The sequence below is a fragment of the Mytilus edulis genome, chromosome 3, assembly GCF_963676685.1.
Source record: "Mytilus edulis chromosome 3, xbMytEdul2.2, whole genome shotgun sequence".
In the NCBI taxonomy this organism is placed as follows: domain Eukaryota; kingdom Metazoa; phylum Mollusca; class Bivalvia; order Mytilida; family Mytilidae; genus Mytilus; species Mytilus edulis.
The window spans coordinates 43,200,198-43,223,048 of record NC_092346.1 but is presented as its reverse complement, the minus strand read 5'-3'; the positions used below and the strand labels follow the sequence as shown (position 1 = coordinate 43,223,048).

The 22,851-nt window shown below is 32.8% G+C and overlaps 1 protein-coding gene across 1 annotated transcript in view; it reads left to right on the top strand.

Moving 5' to 3' along the window:
- LOC139516578 (uncharacterized) overlaps positions 1 to 22,851 on the top strand; it is a 36,422-nt gene that overhangs the window by 4,625 nt on the left and 8,946 nt on the right. Inside the window, exons 4-20 of the mRNA XM_071306757.1 lie at positions 1,608 to 1,757; positions 2,628 to 2,794; positions 3,538 to 3,721; positions 4,940 to 5,067; positions 5,329 to 5,440; positions 7,352 to 7,552; positions 8,727 to 8,771; positions 9,799 to 9,981; positions 10,457 to 10,600; positions 13,020 to 13,217; positions 13,988 to 14,112; positions 15,430 to 15,559; positions 16,038 to 16,228; positions 16,992 to 17,085; positions 18,665 to 18,887; positions 21,374 to 21,555; positions 22,019 to 22,171. Coding sequence (XP_071162858.1) covers positions 1,608 to 1,757; positions 2,628 to 2,794; positions 3,538 to 3,721; positions 4,940 to 5,067; positions 5,329 to 5,440; positions 7,352 to 7,552; positions 8,727 to 8,771; positions 9,799 to 9,981; positions 10,457 to 10,600; positions 13,020 to 13,217; positions 13,988 to 14,112; positions 15,430 to 15,559; positions 16,038 to 16,228; positions 16,992 to 17,085; positions 18,665 to 18,887; positions 21,374 to 21,555; positions 22,019 to 22,171 — 2,610 coding nt within the window. The remainder of the gene's footprint in view (positions 1 to 1,607; positions 1,758 to 2,627; positions 2,795 to 3,537; positions 3,722 to 4,939; positions 5,068 to 5,328; positions 5,441 to 7,351; positions 7,553 to 8,726; positions 8,772 to 9,798; positions 9,982 to 10,456; positions 10,601 to 13,019; positions 13,218 to 13,987; positions 14,113 to 15,429; positions 15,560 to 16,037; positions 16,229 to 16,991; positions 17,086 to 18,664; positions 18,888 to 21,373; positions 21,556 to 22,018; positions 22,172 to 22,851) is intronic.

The window sequence follows — 22,851 nt, the reverse complement described above, 5'->3', positions numbered from 1 at the left end:
AAGGGCCAAGTGAGCTTTTCTCATCACTTTGCGTCCGTCGTCCTGCGTCGTCGTCGTCGTCGTCGTCGTCGTCGTCGTTAACATTTTAAATTTTGAATTTCTTCTAGAGAACCACTGAATAAAACCAAACATGGCATGAATGTTTCTTATGAGGTACTGACCAAGTGTTGTTACTTTGTAGCCGATGCATCATCCAAGATGGCCGCCAGCGGGGAACTTAGTTTAACATAGAACCCTATGGGAAATGCATACAAATGACTTCGTTTAGAGAACCACTGAATGGAATGAAACCAAACATGACATGAATGTTCGTTATGAGGTGTTGACCAAGTGTTGTTACTTTGTAGCCGATGCATCATCCAAGATGGCCGCCAGCCGGGGACTTAGTTTAACATAGAACCCTATGGGAAATGCATACAAATGACTTCTTTTAGAGAACCACTGAATGGAATGAAACCAAACATGACATGAATGTTTCTTATGAGGTACTGACCAAGTGTTGTTACTTTGTAGCCGATCCATCATCCAAAATGGCCGCCAGCGGGGGACTTAGTTTAACATAGGACCTAGCTATGGGAAATGTATACAAATGACTTCTTTTAGAGAACCACTGAATGGAATGAAACCAAACATGACACGAATGTTCCTTATGAGGTACTGACCAAGTGTTGTTACTTTGTAGCCGATCCATCATCCAAAATGGCCGCCAGCGGGGGACTTAGTTTAACATAGGACCCTATGGGAAATGCATACAAATGACTTCTTTTAGAGAACCACTGAATGCAATGAAACTAAACATGGCATGAATGTTACTTATCAGGTGCTGACCAAGTGTTGTTACTTTGTAGCTGATCCATCATCCAAGATGGTCGCCAGCGGGGTTCTTACTTTAACATGGGACCCTATGGGAAATGCATACAAATGACTTCTTTTAGAGAACCACTGAATGGATTGAAGTCAAACATAGTATGAATGTTCCTAATTTATGTGGTGCTGACCAATTGTTGTTACTTTGTAGCCTATCCATCATCCAAGATAGCTGCCAGCGGGGGACTTAGTTTAACATAGGACCCAATGGGAAATGCATACAAATATCTTCTTTTAGAGAACCACTGAATGGAATGAAGTGAAACATAGCATGCATGTTCCTTATTACATGCTGACCAAGTGTTGTTACTTTGTAGCCAATCCATCATCCAAGATGGCTTCCAGCAGGGGACTTGGTTTACCATAGAACCACTGAATTGAATGAAGCAAACATAGCATAAATGCTCCTTTCTTAATGAGGTGCTGACCAAGTGTTGTTACTTTGTAGCCAAATTTTATATTTTTATATGATTTCAAAATCCAAGTAGAATCAGGTGAGCGATACAGGCTCTTGAGAGCCTCTAGTTTGTTCTTATTCCACTTCACCATTGCTTGGAAACTAATGATTGAAACATAAACATTTAACTAACAAAATCAAAGCATGCAAGTCTTGAAATATGCTTTATAATCGCTACCTAACATCATGTGACTCCTTATATCCCCTAATTTCTGTCCAATGGATTAGTTTTATAATTCGAATCGATTTCCCCCAAAAATGTGTAATAATTTCATTCTTACAGGAAGAGCCAATGAATGGCACTGTAAATCGGATGAATGACCAGATGCTAAAGTTACTGTGTACAGATAATTTAATCAGATTTCCATGTCTTACAATGTTTGCTGCACTAGAAGCAATGAAAAGTAAGAGTGCTTCTTGCTTACAGTTTGATGTAAGTACTCTTGTCTTAAAAACCACACCACAACAGATGGTAAACATTTTCATGCCACGTGTTATCTCAAGAAAGCTTCAGCTATTGGTGGATCTAGAAATTTCCGTAAGGGTGGCACACTGACTGCCTAAGAGTGAACCCGATCCAGTCATACCTCAGTTATTCCCTATATAATAAACCACCCCTATATGTATCAATTAAATCGAAAGTTATGTTTTAATGTTTTTTTTTAAATAAACAATTGCATGTGTATTCGTTCTAAGCATACACCCAAAAACGATCGCGATTCAAAGAATAGAAAAACTGGATGTATAACAGATTTCGGAAAGCGCTCACATATTTCTATTGGTCAAGCGACTGACTAAATATGAATTCGTGAGCAAAGTAAAATGCTATCATTTAACATACTATTAAAAATTCATGGTACATTTTTATCGGCTAACAGGAAAAAAGTGTGCGACATGTTTGAAAATTGCTCACAAATTACAAATCATTAGTGGCAAGCGGCTGACCAAATATGAAGTAAATGCAGTTCTGCAGTTCCTAACAATATCTGCATTCAGCATATTGTTAAATTTAAAGTTTGAGCAGGCAGAAAGTAGGTGTTTTATAGATCCAAAAAGGTTCCCATATGTTTCCACTCATCACTGGTCAGCTGTTGTCCAAATATAAAATTGGTCTATTTAGAAGTTCATGAAAAAATCACGACGCAAAAAATTGTTAGACAGTCGTATCAAATTCCATTAACTGCAACTCCTGTGTAAATAATTCTTCATCAGAAAAACTCATTGCATTTTGAAACGGTCTCAGTTTATATAGGAAGTAGCTTTTCCCTAGTTATTCAAAACAGTTCTCACTTTACTTATCCAGAATGTTCCGAACAAAATAAAGTTTGTTTCACTGAAAGTTAAATGGAACAAATCACCAAAAGATTGGCAAGACGATAATTGGAATGAGATTATACATACATACATGGACGTATTTGTTGAATTCCCCATACTGCACTACCAGGTTTCAGACAATGAAGTCCTGAAAATGTAAGTTTATGCTCTAATAAAAACAGCATGAGAAACAAATCTACTACTTCTTGTTTTGTATAAATAATTATATGTGGTATCTTTGCAAATGAAAAGACCATCCATCAGAGCCCAAATGATATTCACAGCTATGGGTCACCGTACTGCTTTTTAATTACAAGCAAATCCTTACTGTATAGTCAGGGGTTTAAGTCCCAGACAATGACAAACGTGAAATAATTCAAACGCGAAAACAAACGTCTAAGGGTTGAAGTCATAAAACTTTGCTCAGTGCTCGGAGCACAAAATTCATGCTCGAAACATGAAAACCAGCATTTTGATTGGTTGATTTTGGAGTATGAGAACAAACAACTGACTCGAAAGTTTAATGACTTTAAGGCCTGATACATGTACAGTTCAATAAACAATTATAGCCAAATCTGACTGCATTCAACCAACAACAACCACAGAATTAGATGCGCATGACGTCGGATAGGCACACATCGAATGTGGCGGAGTTCAACGTTTTATTTGAGCACATTTATTTGTTCTATCGACAAAGAATTACCATAATATTAGAATATCTTTTTGCATCGTTTTATTTTAAAAGTCTATCCATTTAGAAAAGTTAAAGTGAAGGGATACGTCATGAATTAAAAATGCTTTGTATAAACAAAAAAACAATTCTAAGTATTTTAATTAAATTATAACGTAACAAGCAGTAGTTTTAAAGCTCTGACTGAATATAAGTTATATATGCTCAGGTGGCAACCGATATCAATAAGATGTGGAGACATACCAAAATCATCGAAAAAGGTTCTGTTTAAAAAAATAAAGAGAGCTTTTGGGAAGCTTACTGAAAATATGAAGGTTGAATACAAAACGCCTGTATTTCGTTTTATCAAAAAGTGTGGAGGAGATGCTTCAGAATTTGCAACGAAAGAGGAGGTATGTTTAACTGAGTAAAGCTATTATCATCTCTGTCATGCTAATGATCTCTTTTGTGGTGTTTTTTCTTCATTTTAGTGTCATATTAGACACGTGTTTAATTAAGTCAAAGCTGTAAGAATAAAAAGGGATCAAATAAAAAATTAGCGAACACAATACACTGAAAAATTATTTTCACTTTAATTTACGCAAACACCCAATTTAACTTTTCTAACGTAACTGTGATCATTGAGGATCGAATTGGAGCAAACCTGGTGTGTCTTGTTCTGATCTCGTTTCTGACGCCAATCTTGATGCAAAGTTCGAGATAGATAAAGATGACGGTTCCTGTACACGACGACCAATTATGCCTCAGATATGCTCAAGCTTTGTACCAGAAACTATAAAGACTACAACAACAACATATCAAACGTTTGTACCATGGAATGAGAAGACGGTTAACCTCGATGAATTCTGGTGTGAACAATATTCACTCGGTTTCGCCATTGTTGCGTTTATTGTAAACACTTACACATATTTCTCGAATTGCTGTTGAAATATCCCTTGTTATGGAATTGGCTTATTTATTCACTTTTGTGTTCACTACTGATATCATATGATCTAATATCCTGAGTTAAAAATCGGGGACGATTATCGGTGTATGTAAACCCATCATGGATACAAGGGTTAAAATTGTGTACGCTAGACGCACGTTTCGTGTTCAAAGTCAAGACATAAGTGATGCTTATCAAAACAGTTAAAAATTAAGCAAGATAAAGTTCGAAATTATAGTGCACGGAGCCCTAAGTCCTAAAGGTTTTCCAAATACAGAGAAGGTAATCTATTTCGTTGATAGAATAATTGTTGTATTTACAATAACTTGATATATTTATATCTTTTTATTAGTATTTCTGTACTCACTTTCTCTGAATCACTACTCAGCTAGGTGTTTCAATACATACACGCATTACGATACCTTACCGTTGGTAGGGGCCGTTTTGAACTTGCAGTGAGTTGTAAGTTTCCCCCGATGTTGAAACCATCAATGCGATTTTGAGATAAAGAAAAGCGGATTTAGATTTTGTTAAACATATTAATTCGATTTTTTTTGTCATTAATAAACCCTCCATAGCAATTATATTTGATTTAGATCAACTACAATTGTACATGTGACTTATTTCTTAACACTTGTTACCTACATACTAGTAACATAAATATGTTATTTGACAATTGATTTAGGAAGTAAACGATTTCAAGCCAGGCGACAGTAAAAGTATGTCTTCTCGGAAGCGAGCTGAAATGGCTAGAAATGTTCCAAAAGTTTTAGATAAAAACCCTTCCGAGTTGACCACAGCGGAAATTATTCAGTAAGTACAATTTTTGGTGATCAAAGCCTCCACAAGGAAAAACATTATGCATCATAATTTAAAAGTGAATGAATCGAATAATCTGGTTTTATAATTGCAATTTGAAATTGCTCCTTAGTACTGTCCCTTAAAGAATAACAGAAAGACTTTCATTTTGTGTGTTTAATGATGAATCCATTATTTGGGCACATCAATAACATCCATTTGCGGCACTATGCACGTTGAATGTCAAAGCTTTGATATTGTCATATTTTGTTAAAGGTATATAGAACTTCTGATGTCAAACAGACATTTTCTAAAGCAGCTGAACCCAGATAACCTAAAATTGGCTATATGCGAGATCGGCAAAATGAAAGATTTGAAACTAAAGTCTGTAAGTTTATATAAAAATACAGATTATTAACAAACAAAAAAGTGCTCATGGTCAAAGCTCCTGTATTTGTTTCATATATTATAAGCTTAGCAATAACAATGTTTGCCCAGCTACTAAGGAACATCTGACTGTGACCAACTATTTCCTGATGCTTTTTACTCAACAGCATATATAAGTGATAGATTCTTAATAAATGATACCTAGATTCAATGTTAGTCAAATATTCTTCTTTAACTACAATTTAGAGTTATTCAGTTGAATATGACCTTTTAGCAATAACTCACTGTATTTCTTGTTTGATCCGAAAATATGTCTGCGAAACTCTTATTCATTATGTATAAATCTTGGGTAAAATGAATTATTGTATTTTGTCTGGCGTACTAAAATATAATCATGGTACCTTTGATAACCTTTTTTGCCATTGTATTTAGATGAAGGGAGCTATAGAGTTATCACTGTAAAAAAGACCAGCCAAATACGCGAAAGGAAAAAGTAAAATAACCAAAATACTGAACTCCGAGGAAAATTCTAAATAGAAAGTCCCTAAGCAAATGGCAAATTCAAAAAATCGAACACATCAAAAGGATGGATAACAACTGTCATATTTCTGACTTGGTACCGGCATTTTCTTATGTAAAATAATGGTGGAATAAAAATGGGTTAACAACTAGCCGAACCTCTTACTTGCATGACAGTCGCATACAATTCTATTATATTGACAACGATGTATGAACAAAACAAATATACAAACAGACTGGTTGCAGTGTATAGTATCCTTAAGCGTTTTGTCAATACAACAGAGCTTTAAACAACTCACACAACTAATACAAGCTGGAGGTTTATCTGGCCATGCAATGTTTTATCCACAATTTTCTCGGGGTGGTCCAACGGACTATTTTTTTCAGGTTTTATTGACGTCCCCTTTTTGAATTAACCTTATAGTACGGTATTTTGTTAATAAATGTTTATAACAAAATTGACCTTCGTCTTTACAGTTTCCCAAAGTATAATTCTCCTTTTGTAATTATGTGTTGTTTCTTCAATTCAACGGATTTTTTGCTGTTATTTACAAAATAAAATATCAAACAAGAAGACACAAGTTATAACAACATGAACAGTCATCTCTTAAATATAAATGGTAAACTCGTAATGTATTAGTATGAAGCAATGCGACAACAACATCATACATGAAAAAATAGGTATATAGTTATAATAGGTACCAGGCTTATAATTAGATACACTAGACGCGCGTTTCGTCTACATAAGACCCATCAGTGACGGTCAGATCAAAATAGTTATAAAGCCAAACAAGTACAAAGTTGAAAAAATAAGTCTACTTCTATAAATAAAGGCAACAGTAGCATACCGCTGTTCGAAATTCATAAATCGTTAGAGAAAAAACAAATCCGGGTTACAAACTAAAACTGTGGGAAAAGTATTAAATATAAGTGAAATACGACACAACAGATACACAACATTTAAATGTTTCACACACAGAAACGAACTATAATATAACAATAGCCATTTTCCTGACTTGGAACAGGGCATTTTAATGGCAATATTGATTATAACATTAAAATGACAACATTACATGACAAGACTACAATACAAATCAATTGGAGAAAACCGCCTCGTTTGGTATCCTCCTCCTCCTCCTCCTCCTCCTCCTCCTCCTCCTCCTCCTCTTTATCCTCATGCATCTTTATCCTCATCCTCATGCATCCTCAACTATTTTTGTACGTTTTTTTATTTTAAAAATATGTACGTAACCTTCTTTAGCAATAATAGTTCTTCATCATACAGCTTTTGACGTGTTTGTATAATTTTTCTTATATAGATATACAAAAAGGTAATATTTCTCTTATATAGATATACAAAAAGGTAATCTATCTTTTTTTTTTACACTATCAGGTTATCAAATTCAAACAAGTTATGATGGCGAACATTCCAGAGTATAGGACAATTAATTCTTATGATATATCAAAAGTCCGATGCCTACAACATTTACTGGCAGGTTATAATCGTCATCAAATAGGCAGAATTCCAGATAATGTTATGGCAGCCTCTATAAACGATGGCATTTTAAAAGATGTCAGATTCAGATGTTTTCCTGTAAGTTTTCTAACGACAGAAAAGAGCAATTATTATTACTTGTTTTACACATTAAAGGTTACATTAGGACCAGAGCTCTTACAATACTGCCTCAGAGTGACATGAAAGAGCTATATGTCTAACGACAGAAAAGAACATTAATTATAACAATCCGTAATTGTCATTACGTAAATATTCATAAGAGCTGTTGGCAGAATCTTTGGAGGTTGTGGTACAATCAATTTAAAAAGGACTGATACAAATTGACCGGGGATATTGGTTTTATCCGTCTTTGATCGCTGTTCACTTTTTGTTTGTCGATTTTCCGTCATTTTCATAAGTGAATATACATTGTTTTGATTTAAACTCCAAATATTTTTGGGTAAAAATTGCATGAAATGCAATTAAATCTTCTAAGGTTTATCATTACTTTTGAGTTACACAAACGCATTGTGCGTTGATCGTAACATTCTATAAATCCTATTCATAAACATTCTAGAAATGTATCACTTAAAAGATGCCTTGATATAGAGTTACAAAATGATGTTTTACTCGTCAAGAAAAATACATATCTTTTGCAAGGTGCAGGAACCTAATATCTATTCTAGAAATATCAACGATGTCATTGTTAAAGTCATCTTTAAAAATTGGAGTTATCATTATTTGCTTAGAACTGTATATGAATCAAATATAACCAATGTTTAATACAATGCAATATCTAGTTTAACTTCTACTGATAAATTAAACCATCTTTACCCTTGAGTCCCTACAAGCACTTTGATTTTTGCTGTAGATTAAACATGTATCTTGGATATTAAGTGATAGGACTTATTTCTTTGAAAGGTTTTTGTTTGTGCCAAACAGACAATTCTTAATACGATCATTCAGATAAAATTTCAAAAGCACGCATATATAATCACAGCAAATAGACAAACATAAATGTCTTTATACGAATCTACATATGATCATGCATTGCATTCATGTTTACCAAGTGTTTAAATTTATATCCATCTTAATTTTAAAAAAATGTTGTTGATGAAACGTACATCTTGGATAATTCATTATAATTGTCTTTTCATTCATTCAGTTATTAGACTTTGAAGGAAAAGATTTTGATAAGGAAAAACGAAGAATTTATTCGTATTCCAAAGAAATTTTAAGTTTTATTGACGAAATATTTTTTTTCTCATTTTAGGCACGGGTAATTTTAAACAAATTCAAGATGCAGGAAAGTCCCCACGTAAGTATTACATTCCTTTTGAATAAAAGTGTGGGACTATTCCAAGCTTGCTGATTATGGGCTTTGATTGTATAGTCAATTGGTTATGTTTAAATTGCGGTTAATTGCAGAATCTATTCTAGAATGCTGTTGGTGGCACGCGTCCAAGTAAGAAAAAAAAAAACCAACATGAAAAACTCAAACGTTGAGTTATAGAATTAAACCAATAAACATGCCTTGTCTGAATTTATATTATTAGTTACATGGTGTGTAAGTAACCTAATACGATATATATGGGGTCACCCCATATGGAATTTACTGACCCCATATATATCGTCACTAGCACACCGTGTAACAAATTTATGTTACCGACTATCTTCACATGTGGTATTTTGACTAGCGGCCTATCAAAGTGATCAAGTCTTCAATACTTAGTATTAAGATAACCTACTTCCATTTGTCTATACAGAAAACAAATGCCAACAAAAGCAACTTTTTAGCTTTAAATTTGTTTTATGAATTTATTTCAATGGTTCATAACATGTATCCATTGCTTTGTCTGTTGAATCCTTTCAGATTTCTTTTTTTTTGTCTTGAAAGGGAGATAACCCCGTTATGCCGACAATAACAACTTGTTAGCTTTAATAATGATTTAAGAACTTATTTCAACCTTTCATTTTCAATTTCTTTGTCTTAGAATCTTTTCTTAGCTAAGAAAATAGAATGTTGGTCTTTTCCTTAAAAAAAAAAGTGGTTGACATACACCTCACTTGATAGAAACAAAGAAATAAATTTCTTTATAAAAAAAGTAAAATTACAAAAAAACTGAGCTCCGAGGAAAATTCAAAACGGAAAGTCCCTAATTATATGGCAAAATCAAATACCTGACTTGGTGCAGGCATTTTCTCATGTAGAAAATGGTGGTTTGATCCTAGTTTTATACATGGCTAAACCTCTCACTTGTATGACGGTCGCATCAAAATATATAACGATAGACTATAATTATTTTTTTGATATATTGATATACTTTCAAAGAAAATTTTGATAGGGGGAATTAAAAGCAGAAGAGATGATGAACTTTGGAATAATGCTGAGATGTTTTAAAGCCAAACACTGGAAAGATATCAAACCAGAGGAGTTTACTGATGAAGTCATTGAACACCTAGCAACTGGATACGAAATGAGGAACATAAAACCACGGAGAAATGTGATGATAGCCATCTTAGATCTTGTATGTATGCAGTTACATCAGAAATTAAAAAAACTTATAATTATGGACTAAAACTAAATTTTAGATATACAATTCTATCATCCTCCTCGAATGACTTATCTACCAATATCCAACAATTTTATCAGTTTGCCCTTTCTGCTGTCTTCTACTTAATACAAATATACTTTGTCTTGAAAATTATCTCCCCATTCATTAAACCACATAATATTCATGAGTAGTAGAAATAAGCATCATACAATTAGACCAAGTTAGATTGTTTCATTTACAATTTACAGGATAGCAAAAGTAGTCAAGCCTCTTGATTTATTTCTTATGGCACGAATCTTCGGGAAAAGTCAATATGGTTGTAAATTTAAAAAAAAAACTCAAACCATAAAGGTTCTGTGAAATGATACATGTTGTTTTATATTAAATATGAAAATGTTTAAAAAATAATTGACCAACAAAATCTTATGGGATCCATGATTTTTATCAGGCAACACAAAGAGAAGGTGCTATGGATAAATTGGCTGCGACATATCTGGGTTCATTCTTACCAGAAGGAGTAGGAAAAGGTTATATTATTGCTAGACAACTTCAAAATAGAATGGAAACAATTATGGAATGTACCTGTGAAGAGGTAGTATATAAAACTTTGCATTTCTTATCTTCGAAAATAACTTACAGTGAGTATAGCATTTTTAGAAGAAAGAGGGTTGATATTAATGCATACCATTGAATTTGAGTACTCAGTTCGAAGAAATGATATAGTTAATGCTAGATATGGCAATAAATATATCTCAACTTGTACGATTGGCTCGTGTATGTAACAATGTTTTAGATTTTAACGAGAGAAATTTATGTATTACTGAAAAATTATTACACCAGGGTTTTCGATATCACAAACTAGTCAAAACATTTACTAAATTTTATCATCGGTATAAAGACATCATTCGTAAATATAGCTCAACATGCAGACTTCTAATACGTTCAGGTATTGCACATCCAATTTTTTATGGTAATATTCTTTATAAAGCACAAAGGTGTCAGTATTCACCTCAGAAACTTACAAAACCTTTGAATAGACTTATTAAGAAGGGATATAATTACGATACTGTTGTCAAGTCATTAAAGATTGCATATTTTGGCGTTAATATTGAGTCACTGATAAGGTCTTTGCATCGGAACTAAACACATTATTTAAAAAAAACAGTTGTTGGCATGACACGGGTTATGTTCTTCTCATATATGTTATGATGGTATGATACTAAACCCCTAACGGGAAGGATTGTGCCTGATGTTCATATGATGAAATCATAATCCTTCAGTCAGTTTAATTGAAGTCTGGAGCTGGCATGTCAGTTAACTGCTAGTAGTCTGTTGTTATTTATGTATTATTGTCATTTTGTTTATTTTCTTTGGTTACATCTTCTGACATCAGACTCGGATTTCTCTTGAACTGAATTTTAATGTGCGTATTGTTATGCGTTTACTTTACTACATTGGTTATAGGTATAGGGGGAGGGTTGAGATCTCACAAACATGTTTAACCCCGCCGCATTTTTGCGCCTGTCCCAAGTCAGGAGCCTCTGGCCTTTGTTAGTCTTGTATTATTTGAATTTTAGTTTCTTGTGTACAATTTGGAAATTAGTATGGCGTTCATTATCACTGGACTAGTATATATTTGTTTAGGGGCCAGCTGAAGGACGCCTCCGGGTGCGGGAATTTCTCGCTACATTGAAGACCTGTTGGTGACCCTCTGCTGTTGTTTTTTATTTGGTCGGGTTGTTGTCTCTTTGACACATTCCCCATTTCCATTCTCAATTTTATATAATGATATGTATAGACTGTTGTCATACTAACTAGAAAGCATTCATAGACTTTAACAACAAATAGCTAAATACTAAAACAAGAGTCTCATCCGATAGTAACAATGATGATTATTTTGAATAATCAGATGATGAAAAGATCATTGATTGTTATTCTGACTTTTTAATTCGAGATTAAGAATTATGAAGTTTTCTATATCTGAAGAACAATCCGTATATTTAAAACTCAAAAATGTATAAAAAGACCAACATTGACCTAAATATATTTCATAGCGTAGAACAAAACACATGGTTCTAACTGCTTCTGAAATTAGAATCTGAAAAAGACAACTAAGCGTGTCTGCCTTTTAAGAAGCATTATTCCTGTAAGAATGTATAAATTGGGTAAAAGATTATGAATTTTCAAATAAATACATATAGTTCTACCTGCTTCACAAAATAGAATATGAAAAAGACAATTAAGCTTGTATGCCTTGTTGACACCGTTATTCCCGTAAAAAGGTATAAATGTAGAAAACGTTTATGAATTCTCAATTAAAATGAATAGTATAAATCCTGAGACAGCTTCATAGAATATTCTAGTTTATCTTTTCAACATCATCACAACCATAAAAGAGGTGCGAAAGATACCACAGGGACAGTCAAACTCATAGATTGAAAATAAACTAACAACGCCATAGCTAAAAATGAAAAAGACAAACAGACAAATAATAGTACACATGACACAACATAGAAAACCAAAGATGTAGCAACACGAACACCAACAACAAAATGGTGTTGATCTCAGGTGCTTCGGAAGGGTAAGCAGATCCTGTTCGACATGTGGCACCAGTAAGGTTGTATGTAAATCGATATCACGTATGGAAGTGTTTCTTTGATGAGGTAAAAAACAAAACGAAACAGAGAAGAAATAATCGTGGCAAATAAAAAATAAATAGAAAAAGAGAGGCGAACGATACTAAAAGGGACATTAAAATTAAATTAAAACGCCCATGGTTAAAAAAGAAAAAGAAATATCAGACTAACAAAAGTACACAAAACACAACACAGAGAACTATTGAATAAAAACACATAAACTCATATGAAAGTGAGATAACATAAGATTTCATTGATTTAATGTCATGGTAGGTACATACGAGCTTCTGTCAATAGATCCAAGAGTACTGTTAAATGCAAACGTATGCCATTTTAATCACCTTTAAATTGAATTCAATGTTAACTACGTAACAGGCAAAGATATGTTGGAATGAATTAACAGAGACATTAGGACCTTTATCAGAATGGGACCCTTCATATATTACAAAACTTGTTGGTTCTACGATATGGTATGGAATGGACTTAGTGAATATCGGAAGTATTCCTGACAGCATACTATATTCATTTCGTCCTGAAGACTTGATGTCTGCAAACTGCAGCTCTTTTAAACAGGTGATTAAGTTATTTCAAAGTCAATTAAAGGGAAATATTTAGACGATAATGCTTTATTATTTGTTTGCAAATATGTTATGAATTGTTGTATCTGCATTGATATTTCAAGTGATTTTGGCAAAATAAAATCAACAACGAAATTTGTTTCAATATCAAAATAAAAAATAATTTCTTTAAAAATAGTTGCAAAAAGCAGCGTTCCTGTCATTTTTGAGCGGATTGATATATTTCACAAATCACACTATTATATATATTAAAAGTGAATGAAAAAGCATTATGTTGTTTGATTGTTTCTTTAAAAAACTGATTTATCCGGGAATACTTTTACGGTAATAGACATATGCCACTTTCAATGAAATGTTTATTTAAATATGTATGCACAAAAAAAAATTAACAAAAATACTCCGAGGAAAATTCAAAATGGAAAATCCCTAATCAAATGGCAAAATCAAATGCTCGAACACATCAAAAGAATAAATAACAACTGATATATTCCTGACTTGGTACAGGCATTTTCTTATGTAGAAAATGGTGGATTGCACGAGAAAGTGTTAGTCTCAGTTGCAAAAGTATTGAAAAAAATCTTTTATCTCTCCTGATGAAGGTAAGTACAGAAAAGCGATTCAAACCTATGAAATTTATAACGTGTTGTTTTATGTAGTCTTTATGTTATTCAAATAAAACCGTTTGGAACTATAGAACTGATAATGACCCATGCAAAACAGTTCCTTAATTGACTTGTTGCTATATTAAGTTACAATTATTTACAGATTGAACTCATGTTCAGAAGATCAAGAATTGTGAGGGAGGAAGACTCTTTCACCAGTAATACATTAATAGACTATGAAACAGAAGTTAATCCAACAAAGGGACTACAGTGGTTTTATAATGCATCGTAAGAATAATTCTCACGCTACATTTTATATTCCCAGCTGCTATAGTTGAAAGGTTAGGGATTCGAAGAACATCCTAACTTTTATAATGTTTAATATCCCCCCCCCCCCTAATTCCACATCGGACGATTCGTTCGTGTGTTCCATCTTAGGTCGAAACATCTGAGGGTTTGTACATGTGAACAAAAAGTTGCTCTTAAATGTTGTTATCTGGTGTGTAATGTAAAATTACAACCCTTTTCATGTATTGAAGTTTTTCAGAAATCCCGCCCCATTTATGTATTTCAATGTACAATCCAAGTCCATTTATATATTTCTCAATTGTTTAATATACCTTTTAACGACAATTTCACTTGTAATACTCGAAATTATTGAATAATTAAAAATTTCATTGGATTGTATCAACTCAATTGTAGAATTATTCAGGTATATGAAGTGACCATTCCAGCAAGACGATTTTGTTTTTTAATCTCTGCATATTTGAAAAATTGCACACACAAAAAAACGAATTTGGTGGTCTAAAGTTGGCACCACTAATTTTAAAATGTTCATTAAATGTTTAGGTTGATATAGCAATATCTTCATGTATAATAATAATCAACCTTAATTAAAAACTTTTTACCTTATAAAATACACGATCACGTTTCAACATTCAATAAACAGTGAAATGGGGCTCTTAGCCGTCATAAAACATATCATTTAGAAGTTTAGCATGATTAACATGGTGTGAAAATTGTGGTGAACACAATTCCATGGTGAACTACAATAACCAAAGCCTAAACATTACTCCAAAGACTAACAAACACGAATCCCAATTATACTGTGGCTAAAACGGGAATCAGTGAATCGGAAGAATAGCAGATCTGTCTTTGGTCATGAAATCAATACTTTTACATATCACATTTGGAAAGTCGCATATAAGTCGTATTCGAAGACTTGTCAAGAACGAGGAAAGAAAGATGAAATTGTGACAAGTTGGGAAAATATATTCATGTCATCTTTGTCAGATAAATATTCCGTATTGTTAAATTAGTTAACACAATTTTTTTCTTATTTTTTTCTTTTTCTTCTACAGTGTACATATGTAAAAACTAATATAATAAGATGGAAACTATTAAAACATATATGTATTACCATAAATGAGATGACCTTAGACCATTCAAAATCTATTTTATAACAGCATTAATGAGAATTGGGGTTTCTCCAATTCTTTCATTTGAAACTGAAAAACGACAGAATAAAAAAATGACGTATTTTAAAACACATTTAAATATGGCCTTGAATACGATCATGCATACTACATACTCTTTTTCTTCTAGAATGGACGACTTGAGAAACTATAACGAGGAAACTAGGGAACAGATCTGTATAGAATTAGGTGCAGTTGACATTTCTCGAGTTTCAATACAAGATATACGTGAGAAAATACAGATTTGTTCATGGTGTACGGTATGTCAATTAAAATTAGTAATTGTGAGAGCAGGGTAATTATTCTTATGTAGAAATCAGGAAATATAAACTATAAGTCTCCTAATTATGGTTTAAGAAAGTGTTTTTTTTCTAAATCCAGATATATTGAAATGTCAATGGAGAAGGTGCCATAAAAAAGTATTGACAAAATTACTAAACTCCAAGGTAAAGTAAAAAAAGAGGGAAGTAAACAAACTGACAAAACCACTCTCGGCTATAAAAACTAATGGAACGACTGTAAATGTCTTGTCTTTCATACAGGAATTTTTCCGATAGAAAAAAAATATGGTGGATTAAACCTGGTTGTTGTTGAAAGGGAATTCACGTACTCCCTACGTGTTTTTAAAAATAATTAATTTAAAAAAATGGAAAACAAAAGCAGGCATAGTTGGAAATTATCATATCTAGTTTTGTTTTGTGTTTTATAGTTTTTCCAATGATAATTTTAAAATTTCAGCCAAGTGTTATAACCAATGAAATATTCGAAAAATGTGGTATTTTAATGTGTGGGTTGTCAAGAAACCAAATAATGAATATTGATGCAGATGCTTTTAAGATGCATGCAAAAGATATGTGTGAAAAATGTCCATGGAACAATGAACATAAAAACGTTCTCATCAGAGCAGGCATGCAATCAGAAGCAATTAAGTAAGTTTACTATCGCAATTGTGCATAATATGTATCTGAAAGAACATTTTAATAATACATTCTTATTCTGAAGCATTAAATAATTTGTTCTTTTCATGATTGCTAAATAAGAAAATCATCTTGAACTCTGAAAACAAGCACTATTTCTATATTAAATTATGAATAGTTTAGATAATAGAAACAGTTGCTTGTCTTAAATAGCTGTATAGAAGCAAACGAAACTATCTTAGACCGATTATTAGAGTTTCTGTACATTGACCCTGTGAAAAAACATTTAAGGGTCACCCTATTAAGGCTGGTATTATACATTAGAGGAATAATGAAAATATGTCAGTCGATTCATTGCATTTTATGTGTCTGTATTTCATAAGAGAATCAGAGGTGTTTTAAATAAGAACTTGATAATTTCAAGTCAGACTTATTAACGTCGGGTCATGTTATAAGTCAAGCAGATTTCATTTCACACTTTTTACCTCAGATTTTAATGACAAACCATGGAAACACTTATAGATTTGCAAAATACCTGTACCAGTCAAATAACAATTCTATATTGCCATTTAGGTTGGTATATCAATCTAGAAAATATGTAATTATCGTTGAAAATTGAAAGGTAGGTGTATTCCATTCGTGCCAAATACCTTCTCCAAAATTCTAATCACTCTAATGTTATACTTCTGATACTATTACTATTTTATATTGACATATGTGTACTTTATATACCATCACAATTTAAATGACATGCTTACCTTTGAATATGTTTCAGTTCATCTATGCCGAGTTTCACAGAGGTAGATATTTGTACTTTAGGTACATGCACCAAGTCTTTGACAAAGGAGCTGCTGGCGTCTATTCCACTTGTAAGTGGATTTTATGACAATACCTTTTAGTAAATCTTATCTCATCATTTCTTAATGTGCATTTAAAATGGTATATCCTATATGAAAACGAAAGTGAACGATATAACATCGAGATTTCTGTTGTGCTCTTAAACAGCTCAATTTTACATTTTAAAGATTTTTTATTCCGATTACAAATATATTATTTTCAATTTACCTAATAAAAAGTACAGAGAAGATAACTTAACATGACGCATCAACACAATATATAGCAGAAATGAACATACAAGTACAAGACTACTATACAAAAATAAAGATGAACAGACAAATAATGGTTCACATTGTTCTACACAGAAAAACGTAAGAGAGAATACTAAGTAAACCGAAAATGAGGATGACATCGGGTGCTCCGACAGAGTCAATATCGTGTTAAGATTTAAAGGCCATCTACAAACGATTCTTAAAGAATGTTGATTGGGTCGCAAAAAAGAGTGCACATAGTACGCAAAGAAACCACGTATAATATTGTTTTCATCTTTTTTCTTTATCCCAATTCTTACGTGAACCAAATTATGCAGAAAGTTAGTACGAAAATTATTTATAGCACCCATTTTTAAAAAACTGCTCGTTAAAAGATATTAAATATATTGAGAAACTAAAGTTTTAACTCCTTCAGGCAAAGTTGACCATAGGTGGATTCTACTATTAGTTGAAAGTCCGTTTTGGTCATTCAGCTTTTCTACTGATTAGCCATTGTACATCCTTGGTTAATTTTACTATTTATCTACAAATTAGTTTCATTTGGATTCGTTCGGTAAATTGATGCCTGAGACAATATGCGATAATAATTATTTATCAATTTTTTTTAAATCTCCTTTGTAGTAACAGGTCAAATATCTTCAATATTTAACGGATTAGTTATTGAATGACACCACAAAATTTCGTCATTAAATTCTAAACATGTGGCAACTATTACATACCTGTGTCTTCGAAACTTTGTTGGAAGTCTTGTTTTCATCATCATTTCGGAATATGTGCATTCAATGTTAAACAAACTTCAAAGGACTACAAAATATAAACAAAATACAAAAATACAACTAATCATAGCTTAAAATTGGAATTTTACTTTTTCAATGTTCCTTATTATAAACAACAAAAAATAAAATGCTTTGTCGTTTCGGTTAGGAGTTAATTTTGAAGAGCAAGTCCAAATGCATCGTTGTTGTATCAGTATGCAACTCGAGAGGGTGGCAAACTCGGAACATATTGTAGACGTTTTGTCCGTCCCCTATAAAATAAAATGTATATTATATATTAAATTAGTTATTAGAAAAGTTATGAACCCTTTTTTAGTTGTACGTACCAGGCGCAGTGGCTACTAACAGACTGAAAGTCGGAAAGGGGCATATGTTGAGGTCAATATGTGACAGATTGAGGTCAAAGTTACAACAATTGTTGATATCATGCATCAGTGCAATGTATAACATGTGAGAAACCCATGAATGTATAAGAACCTGATTAAACGAAGAGCTTTATAATTGGTCCATAAATCACTGCTTTGACCAAATCAATTCTGAGAAAAATATCATTTTTACTTCAGAAAACGATGTATACCTCAAATGAATGTATCACAGAGAGTAGTGAAAAGAAGAAATCTAATATGCAAGAGCGTATGACGCGTGGAATCAAGAAAGATCTTACAGACGAGGAGAAGACCATGGAGAAAGAGGCAGAAGTCGAATATAGTGGTGTACTCTTAAAATCAGTAGATCAGATGCTTCAAGATTCACTGTATGGTACTAGTAGGAAGAAAAGATCTGTAGGTAATGTAACTGACTATGACTAGGGGTTTATAATCCAGTTGAAGAAAGTCTTTAGATATAAAATTTCAATCCTGGTATCTATTATGAGTTTATTGTACGTAGTCACATTGAAAAATTAGAAAAATATATGTTGCAATAATAAATCTAGATTCCTTACGCGTACGGTAAAGTTTTCTGTAAACGTTATCCCAACAATAATTTAAATTAAAAAAACACGTTTGATAATACAACTTTGTTGAAAGGGGATACATAAGAATGGGGTTTAAGAATTAGTTCTGCAGTTTCTCTAACACAAACATGCACATTTCCAATTCATAGTAATGTGGAGGGTTGTAGTAAACATTTTACAACTCCTCCAAAACCGGAGAATGGGTTTCAATCAAGAAATATAAATAACCGACTAAAATATTGTAGCAAGTTCGGAGAATCATTCTTATTAGATTTACTTTCACATAATGTCATTCTACATCACCTATGTTACTTTTTGTTCAGAAACATTTCTTTTGTTTTCATTCAAAAGCAAAGACTTTGCCCATTTATATACTTCATAAGAAATTATTATCTCTGGTTCACAACTCGAATCGAATTGATTTTTTGAGATTTATCATTCAAAAACTTATTATACTGTGTTAAATTCTCCCATCCGCACCTCTTAGTCAGTAAATGGATTCCAATCTAACTTTTACGAATCCTTTATGACATTATACCCTAGATGACTTTCCAATACGCTTAAACTTCATTGACACCGAGGCAACCTATTTAATCTTTCAAAAATATATTTGAGCTTGGTTTATTGTGAACCCCCTATGTTACTTTGAATGGTGGATCTGAAAAATGTTTGTGGTATGTTTTACTAAAAAATGGACCTTTAATTGCCATTGATTTATTTGTACGGGAGAACACAGTTTGAATCAGCAATTTGTTTTAATTCCCTATTCAGTTCAGTTTAATTTCGCGTAATCTTTATCTAAAGTATAATGATATGGTACACCTCCTAACCTGTTTTTTAATCTGGAATATTTTGGAGTTTCCTTTTCAAAGCATGGTATTTCCACACCCATTATTTGGGATGTGTCCATATCATATCCGTAACAGTGAACCCCTTATTGTAATGTATTGAAGTTTACAATTTAAACTATATACCTGTACTTATATTTTGAGGTTCATCTGACCAGACCATTTCGATACAACAACTCTTAAAACCGCTAAATCACATTTCTTTATTCTTATAATATTACAACCATACACTGATATTGTGTTCCACTCTTGCTTTTAAAATCAAATATATAGTTTTGGAGTTTGTCTAAAACATGGTCTGTGCGGTGCCAGAGGATGAGTATCAATTTGTACCCGAGGGAATAACCAGCCCAGTAGTCAGCACTTCGTTGTATACATGAATATCAATTATATGGTCATTTTTAACCGGATTTTTGTGACAAAAATGTCGGTTATTGTTTTGGGGATCTACGGCGGGCGGCTGGGCGGGCGGGCGGCAATCAAATGTTGTCCGTGCATTAACTCATGAACCGTTGAACCAAAGCTTTTAAAATTTTAATATGTTGTTACTGACAACTAAATGACGGTCAAGTTCAATAATGGCGTGTCCGTGCATTTACGCATGAACTGTTCTACCAAAGCTTCCAACATTTTTATATGTTGTTACAGATGACAAAATGGGGGTCAAGTTTAAAAATGGCAATTTTGACTTTTACCGTTCAGGAGTTGTGGTTCTTGAAAGATCGTAATATGGCGTTTCCAGTCGTGTCGGTGCATTTACGCATGAACTGTTCTACCAAAGCTTCCAACATTTTTATATGTTGTTACTGATGACAAAATGGAGGTCAAGTTCAATAATGGCGATTTTGACTTTTACCGTTCAGGAGTTATGATTCTTGAAAGATCGTAATATGGCGTTTCCATTCACGTTGTTGCATTTACTCATGAACCATTCAATCTAAGCTTTTCAAATTTTAATATGCTGATACTGATGACAAAATGGAGGTCAAATTTGATATTGACGATTTTCACTTTCACCAGTCATCAGTAATGGTTCTTGTGATAATGCCAGGACACAAATAAATGTTAATGAATCCGGTTTGCTGTCGTTGTGACAGCCTCTTGTTAAAAATTTCCTGTTGACAAAACGTTAAATTTTTTGAAAAAATTGGGATTTTCTTATCCCAGGAATAGATTACCTTAGTCGTATTTGGCACAACTTTTTGGAATTTCGGGTCCTCAGTGCTCTTCAATTTTATAATTGTTTGGCTTTATAACTATTTTGATCTGAGCGTCACGCGCGTCTGGCGTTTTAAATTATAATCCTGGTACCTTTGATAACTATTTGTAAGCTTTGAGCACAGTGCCTCAACTTTAAAAGTTTTGTTACATATATTACAACACATATAAAAATACCTGATCCATTTAAAAGTAAAAGTAAAGGAAGGTTTGGTGTTGTTTGCTGATAGTATCTTTTACAATCTGCACAGGCTTTACCTTGACGTGTGATGCGCTAGCGGAACTTGGAGATGGAGTGATAGCTTTAACTGTTGAAGATATAGGTTCAATTCCAGACGATGAAATCACAAATTGCCTTGAAATTCTTGGAGGCGTTTCAACATGGAGTATTGAACAGAAGAAAGCTATTTTAACTTTACTTCAAAAGCAAACGGTAATAAGTTATTTAGTTGAAAAGTAAACGATGAAACACAAAACAGCATTTGAAACAGGTATATTAGTATGCAATACTAAGTATATGATCCTCATTTAAAGCCTTTTAAATTATTTCATATCCTTAAAGAATTTAAAACTAATTGGATTTCACACCAATCAAATATTTTTTTCACAATGACGAATTAAAGAATTTGAAGTTACTAAATGGAGAAATAAATAAGATACAAAACGTCAAAGAAAATTCAAAACGGAAAATCCTTTATCAAATGGCAAAAATGTATCAAAACTGTGGAGATAGGTTTTGTCCTATTGTAAGAATACAGGTAATAATTGTTTCTTTGGTCTTCTCTATGCATTATATCATGAAGTAGATGTGTAAAAATGAAACGAGAATATAAGTGATTGACTTTGATGAAAATATGAGTCTCAGAATGAATTTCGTTTTTACGTTTTTTCTTCAGGTATTCGGACAGCCTGGAACATGGACCTCAGACACATTATCTTCTGCTGGTGCTATCATTCAAGGAATGAACATCGATGAAATAAAATCACTACAACTTGATGCTGATGCAATGGAAGTATTAGGAGAGCAGGATGGTTGGACGGAAGCTCAAGTATACTGACACGTTCAATAATACAGTTATCATTTTTATCTTTTATCCTCTGTCGTTTCGATCAGAAATGCATAAATCGCACTTATGATATAATAATTCAAATATATTTCTGATGTGTTCGCGCAAATGTGTTTTTCAAAATATCAGCATTTATCTTACAAAGACCATTTACAACTTATTTCTCTACTTCTAGTTAAAAGTTAAAAATCATGCTACCAAGTCTGATGACGTCACATACAAATAGCACAACTTTCTGCAAATTTTAAACAGGAAGGATCAAAATCATTTAGAGATAGTTATCAAAAGTACCAGGATTATAATTTTATACGCCAGACGCGCGTTTCGTCTAAAAAGACTCATCAGTGACGCTCAGATCAAAATAGTGAAAAAGCCAAACAAATACAAAGTTGAAGAGAAACATATTCTATCACACAATCTCGTGTAATACTATATTTCTCAACTCTCAACAGTAAACTAAAATTATTCAAAAAGCTCGCCTGTTAATTGTCTCGTGGAGATATATCGTATCACACTTGTTGTAATTTCATCCTGGTATCTATGATGAGTTTATTTACAACCACTGGGTCGATGCCACTGCTGGTGGAGATTTATTTCCCCGAGGGTATCACAAACCCAGTAGTTAGCACTTATGTGTTGACTTGAGTTATCATTGATATGTT